The sequence below is a fragment of the Aulostomus chinensis genome, chromosome 18, assembly GCF_037954235.1.
Source record: "Aulostomus chinensis isolate RoL2024-O1b breed Wild chromosome 18, RoL_Achi_v1.0, whole genome shotgun sequence".
Taxonomy (NCBI): domain Eukaryota; kingdom Metazoa; phylum Chordata; class Actinopteri; order Syngnathiformes; family Aulostomidae; genus Aulostomus; species Aulostomus chinensis.
Genome location: NC_141337.1, coordinates 5811120 through 5831113, shown reverse-complemented (window position 1 = coordinate 5831113; position 19994 = coordinate 5811120). Strand labels below are relative to the sequence as shown.

Here is a 19994-nt window from a genome sequence, read left to right as displayed (position 1 = left end):
CGCACACACACACACACACACACACACACACACACACACACACACACATACTCTTCCTCCCTCTCTAACAAACTGACTCAAAGGCTCCAATGCATACAGCTTGGGTTGAGTCACTGCTTAATAGAACAGTGGAGGCGGGGTTAAGACAGAGTGACAGTGGGGCTCCATCTCCATCCTCTTATTAACGCTTAAAGAGTGCTTTCCTCATGCAATATTCATCTCCACTAATATCATCCAAGCTCAGAGCTGAGCCTGCTACTTATGTAAGGCAATTATGTAAAATATCAGACAAGGCCCATGTTCAGAATCTGATTGGAAGAGAGCTGCAGGACAATGACAGAGGGAAGAGTGGGTATACAAGAGTGATTGGGAAGGAGAAACAATACATACAGTTGGAAGGAATAAGTGATGTGTTTGTCCCGAACTACACTTTCATCAGAGTACAGACAAAGATGCATCCACGGGGGAAGAGTGGCTAGCTATGTACATTTCCTCCCTTGCAGCAAGTTTTTCCCCACAGACATGATGGCTCCTCAGTTCAGAAGAGTTTTTGGGAGAGTTTAGAGCAGCACGGTGGTAGAGTGACCATCTAGTAACAGAAAGGTCACTGGTTTGATCCCTCCAACTCAATTCAAATCCACAAAGGAGACAGTATTTCAAGGGTTGCGCAATAAAATCAATAAACCAATAAATCACAATATTTCTTTTCACAATATTGTATTGATATTCCAGCACATTGTATCAATATGGTCAATATATATCTTGATAAAAATCATCTTGTGACCTTTGTACTACGAGAGCTACATTTCTTGAAATACACAAGAAAACTTGATTGGCAGCAACACTTAGCGTGGTCGGTTCCAGTATTCAATGTTCCATCTAAATGTAATGCATATTTTAACTAAATTTTCAAAAAATTCAGCCTAGGAATGTACAAATTTGTACCCACATTTCAATCCTCAATAATACCATGCAAATATTAGGAGTGGGTTAATTGATTTAAGCAGTAGGAGGAGCACTAATTCTCCTGTCTAGGAGAGGAAGAGGGCGCTGCAAGATGATGTAATTAAGTATACAATGTGACTGATGTGATATTTCAATATTCCTCTTTCCAGAGGAACAGATAGTTGAGCAAATTCAAGACATGCGACTGAAGCACATCATCATTCATTTGCTGAAATGGCTTCTATTATTTGCATTTACTTTTTCATTCATTCCTCCACTATTCAACCTCCCCATGGGTAAAAACATTTTGTCAATAGCTACAAATTTATTTCCTCCGTTTCCACTTGGGATTTTTTTTTAATTTTTTTAATGCCCGGATTGAAGATGGGCATAAAAAGATCTGGATAGAAACACACCTACAGTAGTGTACAACTGTGCAACTTTGCCATCATTAGGATACATTTTATATTAAATAGTTTTAAAATATTTCGTATTATGTGCTGTACATTCTATTAAACAAGCCAGGTGATACACAGCAAGTTGCAATTTCAGTTCTGTTTTGAAATTTCAGACAATTGTGTTAAGTGTTGCAATATTTATAGTAGCATATCATGATAATGTTGTATTGCTACTCATATTGTATACTGAGGTCCTTGCCAACACCCAGCCCCAATCACTACAACACAAAACACACCTCCCTTCAGCATCTCACTCCCAAACATGAAGAGTCAAACCTACACACACAAAAAAACAAACATACACTGATTTACACGCATGCACACACCCACCCCCCCAGGTCAAGGCCCTATGGGGGTCTGCACAGAAATAGGTCATTTGTCACACATGATGTCCCGGGGCAGGGGATGCATTATAGATGAGCCCAAACAGCATGTCTCAGTGAGCACTCACCACACAGCTAAGGAGGAAGCAGAAGAAGGTGGGCTGACTGGGACCGTAACACCTCAGAAAGAGCAGACTGGGATTTCATAAAGCAAAGACAAAAATCACTGCTGGTGACATTTCTGATCCCACTGGCAAAGATTCAACTGCTGCGCAGAGCCACAACCCCTCAACTTTATATTAAATAGACATGAATACATTCAGGAGCTGTCCAATTTGTTATTCTCATGTCTGCACCTGACCCTACAGCCGGCCATCTGCCTTGCACAAGAGGTTCAGAAATCATCAAGTCTTACTATGGAAGGAATTCTTTGTTTTTAGCCAGTATTCACACACAAGTATGACATTTTTGGGGTCTATTTTCCCCTTAGCGAAGAATGTGGGTGTATATTTACAAAATCGCTTTTATTTGCAAAGACAAAGACATATAAGGAGCGAGGTTGTTTGCTCTGGTTTCGACTGGGCCTAAATAGAAAATGAGAGGGAGAAAAAAAGAAGTGGCTGTGCTGAGGGAGAAGTGAGTGAAAAGTGAGGGGGAATGAGAGACAAGTCTGCTGTCTTCTGCTGCACCCATCTGTTCTGAAAGTGCAGGTGGAGTCCTATTCACTCCGCTCTGCCTGTGTGTGAGTGCGAGTGTGGAGGGGGGCAGGAAGAAAGGAAGGGCAGTGAGAAGGAGGGAGTGGAGAGATGGAAGGGCAGGGATGGAAAGGGGGTGGAGTGGTGGTGATGGTGGTGGTGGTGGTGGGGGCCTCTGGGTGATCTCTCCTGAAGGGGATAATGGGAGAGGAGCGCATTGCAATGGCTGCCATGTAGTACCCTCCCTGCACAATTAGCCAATCAGCAGCGCGCTCTGCCAGCCAGGAGGACACATAAAAGAAGAACATTGCAGCAGAGGCACAGAAGGAGACTGCGTGAGGAGCAGGGAATTATACATACAAAAACAGCAGAACCAGAACACCCTCCCCTGGACACACCCTGCTGAGGATCACTGCTTCTCTTTTTTTCTGAACCATCGCCCACGCCACGCGGAGAGAACGCTCTCCCTCATCATCATCCAGTAGAAAACCCCTTTCTCCTCATTTTCATCCTATAGAGGACACTTAACAATCTCATAGGGCTGAGATTCCCTGGCGAAGACTGTATTTTTTCCTTTTTTTCTTTTTTTTCTTTTAATTTGGACTCCAAGGGCCATATAACATAAAGGCCGAAGAGCATTAAGAAACTCAGCCTTCAGCTTCAAGACCAGTGCAAAGAAGGACCTAGATTTCTTTCATTGTACGTCAAGAATGGTTACTGTACGTATGACTCTATTTCTAATATTTGTGTAAATGGGTTGTTGCACCTGCATGCCTCCTTTGTGCCGGATTTGTGTGGTGCACTGCAATCTGTGTACACATGTGATGTAGCCAGATTCATTCCACATCTTTCTTACATGTTTGGAGGACATATTTGAAATAGAGATCCATAGCTAAGCACCACATGCCAAAACATCGCGGAGCTCAGGGATTACAGGCTCGTGTTTTTCCACCAATGTGTCATGTTATTATAACAAGATTAACGATCGATGGTGGCAATTAGCAGCCTCACGCTGAGTGATGCGCCATGCCCGGCTGCTCCAGCCCGCAGAAGTCCCTAGCAATGGGTAAAAAGTCTTGATCCTTCCATTTTGGATAGCACAGCCTCGACGTTTGTGTATGTCGCTGGCGGATTCCTTAACGATGCAGTAGTCAGGATAGGAATTCCGCACCATGATACAGTGGGAGAAAGAGAGGAGACGCAGGCTTCAGTGGGGGGAGGATCGGCTTTCTTTGCCTGATGCAGCGCAAGGATGCTGGAGACGCTTTTCTGAGACAAAACATGATGCCTCGGAGGCTGAGGGTCCATCCAGCAAGGCAACGGGGGAGAAAAAAAAGGGTCGAGTCACTCCGGGAGGGGGAGGAGGAGGGGGAGAAGTGGTGGGGAGGGAGGGGGGCCGACATTACGCATCCATTGGTTTGCATTGAATCAGACAAAGTCCAAATTCCTCAGGGTTCTCGTTGCGATGCAACCGAGTAAATGGGCTGGAAATCTCAGAGGCCGCGACGGTAGAAGGACGCGCACGGACATCTCCATTTTAAGAGTATTTCCTATCACATCACATACGTACAAGATGGCCATGCTTGGGTTCCGCTTACCGGAGATGTGCGGGGGGAAATTAGCTTTGCTCTGTGCCGACGGCTGGATTGGGCGTGTCTCTGCCGGACTTGAGCACACCAAAGAGGGCCTTGAGCCTCTGACGGCCTACTCCGCTGTGCCACTTGACATGCTCGTTTGACAGCAGACAGTTTGCATAATAAGGCCAATTACATTTGGACATTACAGTTGAAATTAGACAGAAAACACCAAATAAATAACACCTATGGACACCTGGTCCAACTTTGGTACAAATTACGCACAGCTTATTAAAACGTGCACACTGAAGCGAGACAAAAAACTCCCCAGAATTAGTCTACTTCCTTTGCAATTATTGATTCAAATTACATCCACAAATTATGAACAAATGATAGCAGAAAGACAAATGAAAACGATTAAACATAAATATGATGTGAAAGGTGGTGTTGGGGCTTAACATTTTCTTTAATTTCATATGATATAGCCATAAATTATAGTCTAATGGAGGGTGGACGCAGCTGTTTAACGCGAGTCCGTCCACCAGACACATTTTCAGTTTGATTTCCTCTTTGTTGTATATTACCTATTGTCCCTTGCAGGCCTCAGCAGTGTCACCGAGGCTGTAGCTCCCCTCCACATGGTCCGCAGTGCTCCATGCCTGTACCGCAGTGCCAAGCAAATAAAAGCGTTGAGTCAGACAACCTTTCCAAGACACTTACACAATTCAAGGACAAGGACAACCGAGGCCATCACACTAAACCAGTCTGAACTGGTGTTCTAGGGGCCTTCACGTTTATCAGACTTTAAATTTGACCATTAATAAATGCGATTATGTTATGTAAGCAGTTATTTATCTCTGTTGCTCCCGACTTCGTGCAATTATAACCACAACTAAAACCTCTGGTTTTCCATCTCTGTTAAATGAACCTCCTGAGTTGCTCTTATTTCTATTATCAATATTTATTGAAAGTTAAAAAAAAAATTTGCACGGGGTAAATCAGTAGTGATTGAATATTTTCTGGTGATGTTTAAACGGATATCACCCCCCCCCCCCCAAAGGCTCTACTTGGCCATCAGATTTAAACACATTTACCTATTAAAAATGGATAACTTCTTATAGGAGGCAAAACGATCAAAATCAACAAGGATTTGCGTTTTTAATTTTTATTTATTTACTTATTTTAGCAATCATGGCGTTTTTGACTTGGAGCTGGCAACTGTAACAGTCATTGTTCCCGGAGAGTCCTGCAGCCTCTGGCCACGACACAAAGCGCCACTGTTTACATTAATATTCATAGTGCTGCCATAGCCTCTGCGAGAGAGAAGAGGAGGAACGGGTGGCTCTTTTGTTTGGTCGTTTCAATACGTTTATTCAGCAAAAAGGCGCTCCGGTTCATGAATGCCTGCAGAGCTGACAAGTCTTTTTCTTTTTCTTTTTTTTTCTTTTTTTAAGGGCAAAGTAAGAGAGAAATCGGAGATGTAAAACATATCAAAAAGGCAACCTTTTAATAACTCGAGTCAAAATTATAATTCGGCTAAATATAACTGGAAGGACCGGTGGTGTGTGTTGGATTCAAGGACCTATGTGGCCTGAAATGAGACCGTTCGAAGGCCACTCCCTTTTCAGCACGCTGGATAGCGCTCCGCATGCTGCTCCGAGGACTTGCAAGACAGATTTGTCTCTCCGAGTCCTTTGACGTTGTCTACTCCCATCTTATCAAAGCAGCACATACGCACAGAGCTGAAATCTTTTGGAAATCTTTTATTTTTAGTCTGAGGAAAGGAACAAGGAGGGAGTGAGGGAGGGGAGCCTTAGTGCATGGCTAACACGAGCTTTGACTCCTGTCGTCCTGTTGTTTTACAGCTGCCACCATGATCTCTTAAGCTGCAGAGAGTGTGGCTAATGCCCTTTGTTTGGGATAATCCTGTAATCTCTGTTATTTAGAGGGCTCATTTACACTTCAACCTCGCATTCAGTTTTGATTCATGCCTTCCAGAAAATATATGTGTAAGAGGCAAGGTTATATATAAAGATATATATTAGTATTAAGGAAATCTTGTTGCATCATTGCGGTCTGTAATTGTTGGTCACCAATAACCAGAAAGTTGACATTTAATTGATACAAATAGTAAAATTACCCCAGTACGGAATGATAATCATGCTATTTTCTCATATCTAAGTCTGATGATTCTTAGTAATCTCACGTTATTCTATAACTCCCATGTAAATCCTAGCCTCCAGTGTTGCAGTGTATTTGGAGCAGAAATAAATTGGCAAAGCTGTTTATATGTACTCAGAACCACAAGAGAACATGACCACATTTACATTTAGTCATGTAACGCTCCCGTGTTTTGTAATTTAATAGTTATAGTGTAGGTGGTACGTGAGCTTGGCAGTGGAGGCAGGGCTCTTGTTTGCGTGCAAGTCTGGGTTCATGTGTTTGAGGAGGCAGGGCTCTTGTTTGCGTGCAAGTCTGGGACCATGTGTAGGCGATGCTGATGCAGTACATTAAATATTAAAGGAGATCTCACAGCCCCTCAAAATAGAAAAGAAGCAGTGTGGGACACATAGTGCCACCCTAACAACCGTAATCTATTAGTGAGCCTAAAATACGACTCTGAAGAGATAATTTTTAAATTTTGTCTCTTTTTTCGATAACAGGGACGGAGATGACAAAGTACCTGAGCCATATTCACACCCTTCATGGGCTGTTTTTATTGTTTCGTGCTATCAAAAGTGGCCTAAGGCTGTAGAAAGATGTTGTGATTATCATGCACCAGGCTATTGCAGCCTTTTACTGTGTCACGTTGATGTATTGCATCTTTATGTCACAGTAGTAATTAGGTTATACTGCAAAGTCCTTATGCCTCCTTAAAGATTCAACAATTCTCTATCTTTTCTATTTGTTTCAAATAACTTCAAAGAAGGCTGATCCGTTAAATTTTCAATATTAAAATCTTAATCTTGGTCGCTGCTTGTGTCAGCCAATCTCAGTGCCCAGCCCATACTCAGTGGCTCTGCGAATTATATAATTTCACACTGTTCACTGGGGATGTGTGCTCTGCCATGCTGGGGGTTATTTCGGTTAGCGAGTCAAATTTACCCTGATATGTGACTTTTTTCTCCTCATACACATACAAATACACACACACACAAAATGCTTTTGTCATATTTAGGACATATTCAGAAGCTCGTATTCTCTGTCAGTAGGATGCATCACATCATGTAACAATGGGCTGTAGTAAACATAACAACTTGATGCCACCATTTTGTCAACATGTGTTAACATAATTTATAAAGGGACACGGATGTTATTCAGTGTGCATTTTATTGGTGCGTCAGTGACAGACTGATGTTGCGCTGCCTCTGTGAGTAAAGGCGTGTTTGAAGTATGTTATTTTTAGGTTGTCTGAACTCTGTGCTCCTTTCTCTCTGCAATGTTTGTCTTCTCCCATTTGATTTGATATTAAGAGTGGGGGAAAAAATGTCTGACCTCTATGTATGTGCTCACACACACAGAGACACAAACACACACATACACACACATACACACGCGCGTGCGCGCACACACACACACACACACACACGTCAAGCTTTAAGTAAGAAAACGATTCAGCCATTTGACACAACGAAGTCTTTGAGGGACTGTTACCCGGGCAACCTGAGTCGAGGTGAGACTGAGAGCAAGAGAGCAGGTTACCGAGATGTGTGTGTGTGTGTGTGTGTGTGTGTGTGTGTGTGTGTGTGTGTGTGTGTGTGTGTGTGTGTGTGTGTGTTAGACAAAACTCTTCATAGACGGTGAAGAATACAGGATGTGGCATGAAGATGTTAAACTATCATACAATGAGCGACATCTTTGAGTTATATAATTAACATACAGACAGAAAAACAAAATGTAGGTGGATGTACAAGAGACAAAGAACTATGAAAGCCCACATTATGGCACTGAAATCACACCCTAATAGCATCTATAACTGTCTGAGAACCTTCCAACAGGAGGTTGCCAATAAGGAAAAACATTTCTTCTGTAAGGATAAAAAATAAAGTTAGAGGTTATCGTCTGTAAGAGGTAACAATTGCCAGGGAAATATTCGTGATATTAATGTTTCAGTGACACATATTTTTTGTCCACGGAGTCAGGAAATTCCCTGAATATAATTCTGAAATCCCTTTGTTGCTTTGGACTACATTTTAGGACCCAGGAGCTTTGGAGGAGACTCATTTAGCCCTATTAACATACATAACACCAACCAGTCAGAGATCTGAATCCATAATCTGATGTAAATATTAATATTGTGGCTCCAGTATCACACTGGATACATTCAGACCACTTAAACCTTGTTATTAACTTAGAATGAAATTAGTTATTATAAAAAACACGAAAAATCGGATGAAATATGAATGGAGTGAGTCTCCAAATGAAAAAGAATATGATTAAAAAGGTTTGTGTTGAATTATAGTTGGAAAAATAGAAACTGTAGCATGTTTTTTGCATCAGGATAAACAAAGTGAAATGATGAGATTTGATTCTTATATAGGAGTGTATACACGACTCTGCCTGCAGTGTTTGTTGTTGTTGTTGTTGTTGTTGTTGTTGTTGTTGTTGTTGTTGTTGTTGTTTTAAAATGGGGCTTTATATGGGGGAATAATGATCCAGACACAGAGAAGTAGGTGTTGAGCGCGAGGAAAAGCGAGGGAAAGTGGAGCAGGAAGTTTCTTTCCTGACCACACAGATGTTACTTGAGAATCCCTTGTGGATCCAACTGAGCAACACACAAGACACACTTCCCTGTGCACAAACCCACACTGTTACGAAAATAAAAGTCAGCTGACCACAAAGAGTCCTTAACAAAGTCAGAAGTACAAATACTAACCTATTTTAATAGCGAACAGTGATATCTTTAACTTATCGTGGCACCGGATCCATTTAACGTGGTCACTCTCGCTTTTGTCAACCCCCTTCTCCCCCTTCATGCCAGCCACACACCACCATCAGTATAATCCATCGCTGTGTAATGATGTAATGGTGTTTGACCCTGGAAGAGAGGAGGGGGGAGGGGGAGGAGTAAGGAAAAAGGGACTGGGACATCTGCAGGACCAGAGGCAGGGAACGAGAGGAAGAAAGACTGGGTGAAGTGGGGGGAGGGGACACGATAAACCAGCCTCTGTATCCATCTCCATTTTTTTAGTAGTCCTGACCTTTCCTCCTGGTGCAGATGTTAGGATGTTCAGTGTCACACATACACTGTCTAACGCCATCATCTTCCTCAGCAGATAATCAGCACCATGGAAACCCAGGTGTCCAACGGTCCAAGCGGAACCAGTCTGCCAAATGGTCCAGTCATTAGCACCAACGGCTCCACGGACGACAGCAAAACCAACCTGATCGTCAACTATCTGCCTCAGAACATGACCCAGGAAGAGTTCAAAAGTTTGTTTGGTAGCATCGGGGAGATTGAGTCTTGCAAGCTAGTCAGAGACAAGATAACAGGTACAAACATGTCAGCATGAAGCAAAACAATATTATTCCTGCACTTATTTTTTTTCAAGAAATGACAGCACTTTGCCCCTTTTTCTTTGTCTCCAGGACAGAGTTTGGGATATGGATTTGTAAACTATGTGGATCCAAATGATGCAGACAAGGCCATCAATACGCTCAACGGTCTCAAACTGCAGACTAAAACAATCAAGGTAAGAGGACCAGTATAATCTCGCTTTTTTTATTCTTGACGGCAGACAAAAGGAAAGGAAGTGGATATGTTGTTAAGAGGGGGATTGAGAGAGGTGCCGGCAGACGTGACAGAGGGTGGGGAGGAAAACGGCGAGGAGGAGGAGGAGGAGGCGGAGGGGAGCGGTGGGGATATAACAAAGGAAGGGTGAATGGAAAAGGAGAGAGCGGAGGTCAGAAAGCAAGGGGCGGACAGCACGCAGAGATGATTGTGATGGAAATGTAATTAGGAAGCTTTACTGTGGTGCACGAGGGTCAGTCCAGGTTACCCCATCTGCCTCCAATCTAGGCTAATTAGGGTCTTTCTTTGTCCCAAAATCAGATGAGGGAAAGAGGGAGCATATAATCAAACACAACCTCCATCCACCCCTCCACCCTTCCACCCCCTCAATCTGATCCAAGTAGATCAAAGATTATTGAAACAAACTGCAGCTGTAAGAAATCGAATCTGCAGGAGAGCAGAGCAGGTGATTGTCCAACAGCTGTCCATTACTGGGGACGTTAATTCCGACTTATGACGGATCAAACAACAAGCTATGAGCAGGCGAGTGCTTGATGTGGTTCATTGTGCTTGAGAACAAATACGTTTCTTTCCTGAAATTCCCTATCAAATGAAATATTGATTACTTTATATACTGGACCAGCTGACTTATCATTGGGAAGATATGTTACTCACGGATCTTGAATCAATTCTCATGTCTCAAGTGAAAAAAAAATAAAATAAAATACACAAAAAGAATGAAAATACTCACTCGGCTTTTACATCAATAGAAAGAGGTGATGCCTTGATGATGGGAGCAGCACTAAAAGTGGTAGGGGGTAGCTCGGAGACCAGAATGCCACTGACAGGATTAGAGGCCATATGGGCTTCAGGCACCATCTGTACTGTGGGAGCGACAGGGAGAGGGTTAATTATAGGGCAGCCTCTGTGCCCCGAACGTAGCAACTCCCCCCTGACTCGTCCAGAACACCCTAATCACTGCAGCACACAACCCTCCTGCTCATACAGTCTGTCTGTGTACACAAAGAACACTGGTGCTTAGAGCTGATGGATGAAATCCCAACACCTGTATTCATTCAAAAAGATAATATACAGTAGTTCTGAATTGATTTTCATGTTGCACTAAACACATCCATAAATAAATACACACAAACACACACATATATATCTATACAGTATATAGGTATCTATCTCTCTCTCTACATATATATATATATATATATATATATATATATATATATATGTAGTTATGTGTGTGTATTTGTGTATGAAATCTGTGTTTATAAGTTGTCAAGGATCCTGCAAGTCTTGTGATGCATTTACATTGTTTGCAGTTTGCTAGCAGGGCTGGTCCCCCCCCCCCCCCCCCACACACACACACACACACACACACACCCAAGAGGATAGAGACAAAGGAAGGAGGCAGGACAGGGGAGGGCAGCTCAGCCTATCTCAGACAACACTCACTCTGTCTCCCCATCACAAACAACACTCACAGCAATGAATCTCTCATGTGTGTTCTCGTCATAAACAAGAAGATTTGCAGGACTTTTAAAAGGAATATGGAGAGAGTTGTCCACAGCGTTAGCTATGAAATGTTATGAAAGTAGACCAAGAGTAAACCATAAGGGATGCAAACACAGACCTACCAAAAATGGCCGTGGACTAATTGAGTCACTGGTGAATTCAAGAAAATACATCAATTAAAGGCTACTGTTTTTCAGTGTGCAACAAAGCTGGGGTTTGTTACCGATGATTTCTGTCAGACTGATTTCATCTGGTTGCGGTCATCACAACGTCTGAATGACCAGTGATAGTAAAGAGGAGGAATATGCAGTATTCAGCTACTTCAGGCTTTTCTAACACACTCGTGGTCCGGTGGTGTATCATTTTAGGTATCATACGCCCGGCCGAGCTCGGCTTCTATTCGTGATGCCAACCTTTACGTGAGTGGACTCCCCAAAACCATGAGCCAGAAGGACATGGAACAGCTTTTCTCCCAGTATGGTCGCATCATCACATCTCGCATCCTAGTGGACCAAGTTACAGGTATAGCCTTATTTCCTCCCCATGCTGCCACTTGAGCATTATTACTCACCAACCCCTTGTCAGACCTTAGGGAGGCAGTGTGTGTCTTTGATGCCAAGGTAGTAACATTGGTCTGTTTTCTTATTCGGAGCAGGCATATCACGAGGAGTGGGTTTCATCCGGTTTGACAAGCGAAACGAAGCAGAGGAAGCCATCAAAGGTCTGAATGGACAGAAGCCTTTGGGTGCCGCCGAGCCCATCACTGTCAAGTTTGCCAACAACCCCAGTCAGAAGACAGGCCAGGCCTTACTGACTCAGCTGTACCAGACGGCGGCCCGTCGCTACACGGGGCCCCTGCACCATCAGACACAGCGTTTCAGGTACTGAACCTTTACTGAACCTCACATCACCTCTAGGTCCATCTCTAACCAAACAGATAGTCAGCACATGATGTATTAGTGCTGTGTTGTCATGTCTTTCTTGAGCAAAACTAGTCTGCTTAAAGAGGAGCTCAACTGAATTTACACATTGAAGTTTGTTTACAGGTCTCAGGGACAACTACTGCATACGTGACTAAAGCTGTATAAAACCCTTTGAGACTCCCGAGGGTGCTGAAATGTCAGCAGCCAGCTTTTCCTCTCTGCTAATACCCCCCAAATCTGCACAATCCAGTTGAGTTGTGGAAAATGTAGGCGCTGTGTCTCTGGCTTGGTGGCATTGATTTGGGTCGGTGGAATACTCTTTTAAGTAAACTCCATTTCACGATGGCAGTTGTTAGGTGTGTCAACCTTTCAGAGTTTCACTGTGTCATGGAATATCTACTGAGTCAGCAGTCAAAGTCAAGCCTCGACACGTCAAGCCTGGAACACACCAGGGAACCGTTTGGAATATCCGCATCTATGTTCAAATATTATCCACCAAAGCAAATGACACACCCCGGCAGCATCTGTGGCCTTGTTTTACGATTATTGAAACAAAACAAACGAACATCTAACACCCAGTTCTTTCGATTTTCCTCATAATCAGTACACAACTTTTAAGTATGATGATTATTTCAGCCACATAAGTTCTTAGAAGGAATTGGCAACATAGCAGTGTGATCCCTCCCTCTCACTCTTTCTCTCTGACTTTCTTTTAAACTGCAGCGTGATCCCTTCACTTGGAAAGGGACCTGATCCAAATAACAGCTCAAAACCAATGTAAGAGACCAGATTTTTCCGAATACAATAAGAAAAATAACCCTTCATAATTCTTGATCTAGGAAGAATTATATACCGATCTCTATACCTATATCCTATATAGGCAAGGGATCGAAATGGCCAGACTTTAAGCCACAGAAATGATTTTAAATTAAGCATTGACACAAAAAAAAAACCTGCTTTTTATTCAGTTTGAAATATAGTCACAGAACTGAAACAACTGTAGATAATAGGCAGTTATTTAAGGGTGATGAACTGCCTACACCAGAAAGAAATACCCTGTAAGGTTTGCTCTCTTACACTGTTTGTCTTTGCAACAAGTGAGCTAAAATACAGTGTTTGTTTACCTTAACTTTAAACTTGGAATCGATTTATGAACAACTAGAGTTGCAAGGAATAAAGATGAGACACATATTTACAGGACTATTTGCTATTCCATCAGTTTGTGGTTGGATGGTTTGGAACTGCGTTTCAATGAAGGATGCCCTCTGGAGGCCAGCTGGTGAAGGATCTACATGTGAACTGAAAGCCCCCCTTCCTTGTAGACCTCATAACTAACTTCTGCATCCCCTTCATTCTCCCTCTTGCGTTGCAGACTCGACAATTTACTAAACGCCAGCTACGGAGTCAAGAGGTAAATGCCAAAGGTGTACTTTCAAAAGCATCCATGCCAAAATAAAACCTCAAAACAAAGTGCCCGGAATACCACCTGCTGACATCTCGAAATTAGTTATAATGGCCATTATCCAGACAAAAAAATATGATCTGCAACTGAAATAAGCAATGATGCAGCCTTCTAACAGCAGGGTATTCTGGCATGGCTTTGTTTAACCTTTTTGTTCTTTTGTTTTCTCTTAATAGAAATAATTTATATGTATTTATTTATGAACTAACATTGTCAGTTTCAGTTGCTTTAATGTCCCCTTTTTTTCACCAGCATGGACATACCAGATTCCGTTTGCGTGTCCTCTGTTTGCTCCAGTTTTTGTATGATTTGATTCCAATTTGCTTTTCATCCCTCTCTAGGTTTCTGTGTTTTGTTCAATACTGTGGTTTCAGTTGAACATTGTGATTCATGTGTTTAATTCTTCCAGAGGCTTTGGTCAGCAGAGAAAATATGCAGATTGCGTGGGTGTTTGTGTCTCAGGACACACACACACACACTGTCATTTTGTATGAAAAGCAGGTAGTTTGGAGCCACTGTGGTGCCCACTCATGTTTACTGTTCAGCCGAGGGGACGGAGATGGGGTCCCCTGACTCCATACAAGCTTTACCATTTCTCACATGCCCATAAGAGACAGTGTAGAGCACTGAATGTTGTGTGGAACTTCAGAATGACACCCATGGTAGTTCTCCCACTCTCTTCCCCAGATTCTCACCAATCACCATTGACAGCATGACCAGCCTCGCCGGGGTCAACCTTACTGGTCCAACCGGAGCCGGCTGGTGCATCTTTGTGTACAACCTGTCCCCCGAGGCGGATGAAAGTGTCCTGTGGCAGCTCTTTGGGCCTTTCGGCGCCGTCACCAATGTCAAGGTCATCCGTGACTTCACCACCAACAAATGTAAGGGCTTTGGCTTTGTCACCATGACCAACTACGATGAAGCCGCCATGGCTATCGCTAGCCTAAATGGCTACCGCCTGGGTGACCGCGTGCTGCAGGTTTCCTTCAAGACCAGCAAGCAGCACAAAGCCTGAGAGAGAGTCTGCTGTTGCCAGCTCCTTCGACCTGCAGGGGGAGCAACCTGAGCTCCCTGTGCCATCACTCTATATGGGCCTGGACTGAGTCTCTCTCTGACACATTCTCTCACAGAATCATGATATATAATCACACACACACACACACACATACACAAAGACACATGCACACACACATGCAGAGACACACACATGACCAAACATATCCATACGCAAGCATCCACAAGTCAGAGTTTCAAACAAACACACTAGTGGAGTTTTTCTTTTCTCTTTACACAACATGCTAGTCCTTCCCTGTATTTGCCTGGATTGAATTAGAAAGGGTACGTAGCTGGTTTGTTGGGTGGGGGTAAGAGCTATCTATTTAGGAGACAGTCTAACGAATGTGACAAAGAATGTGTACGGAGTGCTTTGATTGAATTCAGGCAAATAATGACAACTGATGAGCAAAACGATCAAAAAAAAAAGGAAAAAAAAAAAAAGAACGAATATGTGCAATTTACCCAAACTCTTACCCCACCATCTCTCCCATTATCTTGCTGGAGAGGATGTAGTCACTTTTTTACACTTGGGCATTTTGAATCAGTGATTTTTTTAGATCAAAGAAAATGAAATTAAAAAACAGTGTTCTCTTATATACGTCTATTAAAATATAACTATATATTCAATATATAAGGTGGTTATAATAGCCGAATATGTAAGCATTTTCTAGAAACTTTGACTACTGTTTCCTGACCTGCATTAGGTGGTGCCTAGTGTCAAGGCAGTCTCTCTACCCTATGTGAGCTTGTTAGCTCAGACCCAATATGATTTAGGTGAACTCATGAATACTGGTACCAGAAAAGAGTAGTCTGAAGGCCATACAAATCACCCCCCCCCCCACAGTCTCACACCAAATAACACAACAGTGCACTTCACTGAAACACAGTTCAATACTAGAAGATATACACATACTTAGTCCACTGAAACACTCCAGTCTATCCTCAAGACCGCCGTCTGTCGACTCAGAGCCGAGTGGCTGCTGCTCCCATGGTGACAGTGTTCATTAGTGATACTCTGGTAGGCTGGAGGATTACGAGGGGGAAAAAAAAAAACAAAAAACAAAAAAACGTAACCATAACGCGGCCACGTCAAAGGAAAATACCGGTGTTTTTTTCTCTTTTTGCATCATTTTCATCATTGCACCTGAATTTACATGATCCTTTTTTTGACTTTGCACAGCTTTGTCAGCCATGATCCGGTGTGAGTTGCCTTTTAAGGTTAAAGCCAACAAAATGTGAGGAAAAACAACAACAACAACAACAACAACAACAACAACAGACGAATATTTGATATGCTATTGTTCTTGCTGATGTGCTTTGAATGTTTCTGAACTCAAGAAAGTCTTCAGATTGATATGGAAAAAAAAATTAAAATCAGGTGATTTGGTAGTTTCCCATTCAGTACACACACCCCATGGTCTGAACAATAGTCTAGGCAGGCCTGCAGAGAAAAAACATGAGCAAAAACTCAAGAGCACCGGTATTATTCTTCGGTCTAGCGCACAGATAGAAGCTCCCCGTGTTTTGTTTTGTTTTGTTTTTTTCCATTCAAAGGCTCGAGAGCAGACTACAAGAACTGTTGTTCCAAATTCCAACCTGACTTAGGAGCCACGTGTGTGAGCGATGATATCTGGCGATGTCAAAATCATCACTATCCTCTGAGGATACCAGTTCCTCCAGCTTTGCCAAATGCTTCTCAGTTTTATTTTAAAACCCCCTCTATTGTCTCAAAAGCTTCCCAGAAACGTTAAACTCCTGCCCTCTCCAAAAAGAAAAATGAAAAAAATGACTGAACCACATCAAGCCTGCAAAATAAAGTGTCATAATTATACTTCTGTTCACGACAGAAATTATTTATTTGCTTCAAATCTGTTTGGCATTACCCCCCCCCCCAAAAAAAAAGCATTTCTCAAAATATCCCCAACCCAATGGTGTGAAAATTATTTATGGCACCACTGATGGAACATTAAGGCCAACCTGTCGAGCTGAAACGTCTGTTAGAAACCAGACTTAAGATCTACCAAGGGGAGAGCTAATGTCTTTCAATATCAAGACATCTGCACATGATAATAGATTAAATAAGGTCAACTATATTCAAGACATTTTTGCTTTTGCTTTTCTAAATGACGCTGTGTTAGCCAAAGAGGACGATCTCTTTGAAAGGATTACATTAGAGATAAATCTATTTTTATACATACAAAGGAACAAGACCTTGTGCTGAATTTTTACAGATTCTTAAGCTTGGAAAAATTGGGACATCGCATGGCTTTATTTTAAACCCTCTGATCTTTGCAGAGCAAGGGGGAACAAGCATGCGGTGTATGGGTGGGGATTTTGGGAACGGGGCGAAGGAACGTTGTATCTCATATGAACTCAACCATTCAACCACAAACATTTTGAACTTGACAAAAACGAAGGTGATGTTTCGAGAAAAGGAAAAAAAAAAAAAAAAAAAAAGGTAAACTAAACAGTTGGGGGTACAACCTGACAGACACATCTATACTTTTGAGTGCGTATACACACTCACATCTCTTGTCCTGAAGTTGTGTACAGTGTTGCTTCAATGATGGTGCAGTGAAGTGAAGTTCTTTAACTTTGAGAATCCCAGACAAAAGCTGCAGTGACACCAGCTCGTTGCTCAGCTGAAAAACCGAAACAAGCTGCTTGCAAATGAAAAGGTAAAACGCAGATTCATAATGAACATTGAGCATGATTCTTTATGATTAGATAGATTTGATTTTTGCCAAAGAATTGCTTTGCAAGTCAGTACCAAGAAGGATAAATTAAGACTAACTATATTTCCCCCTTTGTAATTGCTGTACAAATCTGTTATTTATTGAAAAAGAACCCTCTGCAATTTCAGTTGTCATTACTTTTGAATACCTAAGTTGTGCATATCAGTTTGCATTTGTAAACCCTGGAGCAAATCAAATGCTAAAACGAAACAAGCAATCCTATTTACACACATTTCATGCAGAACACCGAATAATCAAAAAAAGGCATATCAGAAATAACCGAGGAATCATCTCACCTCTTCATAAAGGTACACATTTTTTTTAATATATCTCCCCCCCCCCCCAAAAAAAAAACATTTTTCATTCTGCTTTGTCTCATGACTAACTCAATCCTTTAAAAACCGCTAACATTGCACCGACACCAATACTTATTCTGGCATCTTATAATCTTACTGTTTCATTCCCTGAAATACTCCAAATGATTGTTGCTGGTGTTTTCAGAGCTGACCAGGTTAAAAAAAGAGAGAGAGAGAGAGAGAGAGAGAGAGAGAGAGAGAGAGAAGAGGACTAATCTCGCTATTTCGGGTTTTGCAAGAGATAGCTCAGCAGGATCCAGTACTCGGTGAGACCAGTGATAGCCGCTAGAATCAACCGCGATAACAGGCCGCCTGGAACTGCAGCTGGAGTTGTTTCCCCAGCCGTGTCGGATGTAGTACAGTCAGCCCACAGCCCAAAATGACCTTTCATATACTCTATACAAATACCTTCACCTAATGTATAGTAGGGAGTCAAGGACCATGGCAGGAAACAGTACTACACTGCTTGAGCAACAACAATAATCATTTAAAAAGACAAAAAAACTTTCCTATGGAACAGTAAGTGCAATGTGCTTTGTTTTTATATTGACTGAGAACAAATGATATATATTTTTTAAAAAAGAAAACTACACTGAAAAGGTTTTGCGGAATAGTGAAAGGAACAAAAGCTCAGATGAGGACATTAAAATGAACAGACTAAAGAAAAAAATAATAATCAAAAAATGCAATGAGCGCTCGGATCGATAAAATTGTCCATAATCACTTCCTCAGCCCCTAATTTGTGCTCTGACCATGCAAGCTCAAACAAAACTGCATATCTGGCTGACCTAATGGAGCAAATCCCAACAACCTTGAAAGGAATACTGTCTAATATATCATCATTTTTAGCCCATGTCAATTTCAAATATCATTTCTTTTCCTGTAATTTATTGATTTCATTTACATATCAGGACTCACTTGTTAAATTAGTGTATTTGTGTTGTTGATGTTGCCATAGAGAACACACATGGGTCAAGATTATGTTTGGTTGCATTGATTGGGTACACTTTGTTATTTTACTTCCATTATTTAATTAGTTGCAGTTTTTACAGTGTATGCAGATTTTAGACTTAGTTAGATTTTTTTATTTCAATCAAACTGTGTTCAATTGTGTTTGTAAAAGTCTGTGGTAGCTTTTGTTGCAACATAAAATAATTTAAACAGAAAAAATTCAAAATAGCGCCAACAAACTTGTATTATTTGGGCGACTTTAAGCTTGTAGTTTTAACTTATTGTTAACTTAAAAACTATTTATTATGATTATTATTATTATTGCCTCGTATAAAGTATGTTTTGTGTATATTTATGGTTTATTTCATTATATTTGCAAGTTTAAAAGATTTTAAGTTTGCCAAAATTGTGGTTACACCATTTCTTTTCTTAAAAAGGGGGACAAATAGAAAAACAGCTTTAGAAGTACGATTTGGAAACGTTCTCCATAGTCAAAGAATGCACTGCTATATTTAACTAATTGAAGTGTATAAACATACATGCTGTGTGCTAGATGTTATGCCTTTACTGCCTGTGTTCTGTTTGTCTTGTTAAATGAAAATCTTTTAATTATTTAATCTAATCACAGTCTTGTTTTTTCAACCACTCGGTGAACCCCTGAGAAGTGGGACAGCCCCGGTAGTGAGGCTCTGGCCCATCTGAGGGTCCAGCAACGACCCGGGAACAGGAAGAAAGTCTTAGGTGTGATGTGCTCTCAAGATGCTTTCCTGTGTAAGCTGATTTCACACACATATATATATATATATATATATATATATATATATATATACATACATATATATATATGTATGTGTGTGTGTGTGTGTGTGTGTGTGTGTGTGTGTGTGTGTGTGTGTGTGTGCACGCGCGCGTGTGTGTGTGTCTGCATTACTGTGCTGAGTATCAATTTCCATATCAATTTGTGCTATTGGAACAATGTTCTTTACGGCTAAGATTTGTTGGAAACCCGGTTCAGAAAAGCTGCAGGAATGTTTTCTTGGGAGTCTGTGGGGGTAGCAAAGGGGTGAGTGGTCCTTCTGTTTCTCAACCAACTGTATTTTGTGTCTATTTATTTAGAAGAGGGGACGCAGTAACTTAGTGATGTTTTTCTTACATTTTCCTGGAACGGTAGAACAAATCAAAAGGTGAAAATGATCAAAATAGTTCCGCTGATACCAACGTCAGCAAGGGAATACAAAATCTCATACTTCCAAACATG

General features: G+C 41.6%; 2 protein-coding genes across 17 annotated transcripts in view; one reads left to right on the top strand and one right to left on the bottom strand.

Moving 5' to 3' along the window:
* The window catches only part of dock6 (dedicator of cytokinesis 6), a 41216-nt gene extending 36565 nt beyond the window's left edge, over nt 1-4651 (bottom strand). For all 4 annotated transcript variants that reach the window (XM_086184207.1, XM_086184208.1, XM_086184210.1 and 1 more), the window contains exon 1: nt 4580-4651. In XM_086184207.1, coding sequence (XP_086040333.1) covers nt 4580-4635 — 56 coding nt within the window. In that variant the 5' untranslated portion in view covers nt 4636-4651. The remainder of the gene's footprint in view (nt 1-4579) is intronic.
* Nucleotides 2692-19563, top strand: elavl3 (ELAV like neuron-specific RNA binding protein 3). 13 transcript variants are annotated; one of them, XM_086184228.1, is made up of 8 exons: nt 2692-3140; nt 9269-9488; nt 9585-9688; nt 11622-11775; nt 11906-12134; nt 12900-12953; nt 13549-13587; nt 14305-19563. In XM_086184228.1, exons 1-8 carry the CDS (start codon nt 3132-3134, stop codon nt 14651-14653), a joined length of 1158 nt encoding a protein of 385 aa, XP_086040354.1. In that variant the 5' UTR covers nt 2692-3131; the 3' UTR covers nt 14654-19563. The 13 variants fall into 13 exon arrangements, with proteins under 13 accessions (XP_086040354.1, XP_086040358.1, XP_086040359.1 ...); XM_086184232.1 differs by having other exon boundaries at nt 2703-3140; nt 14326-19563; XM_086184231.1 differs by having other exon boundaries at nt 2706-3140; nt 9272-9488.
* Nucleotides 19564-19994: the final 431 nt, after the last annotated feature.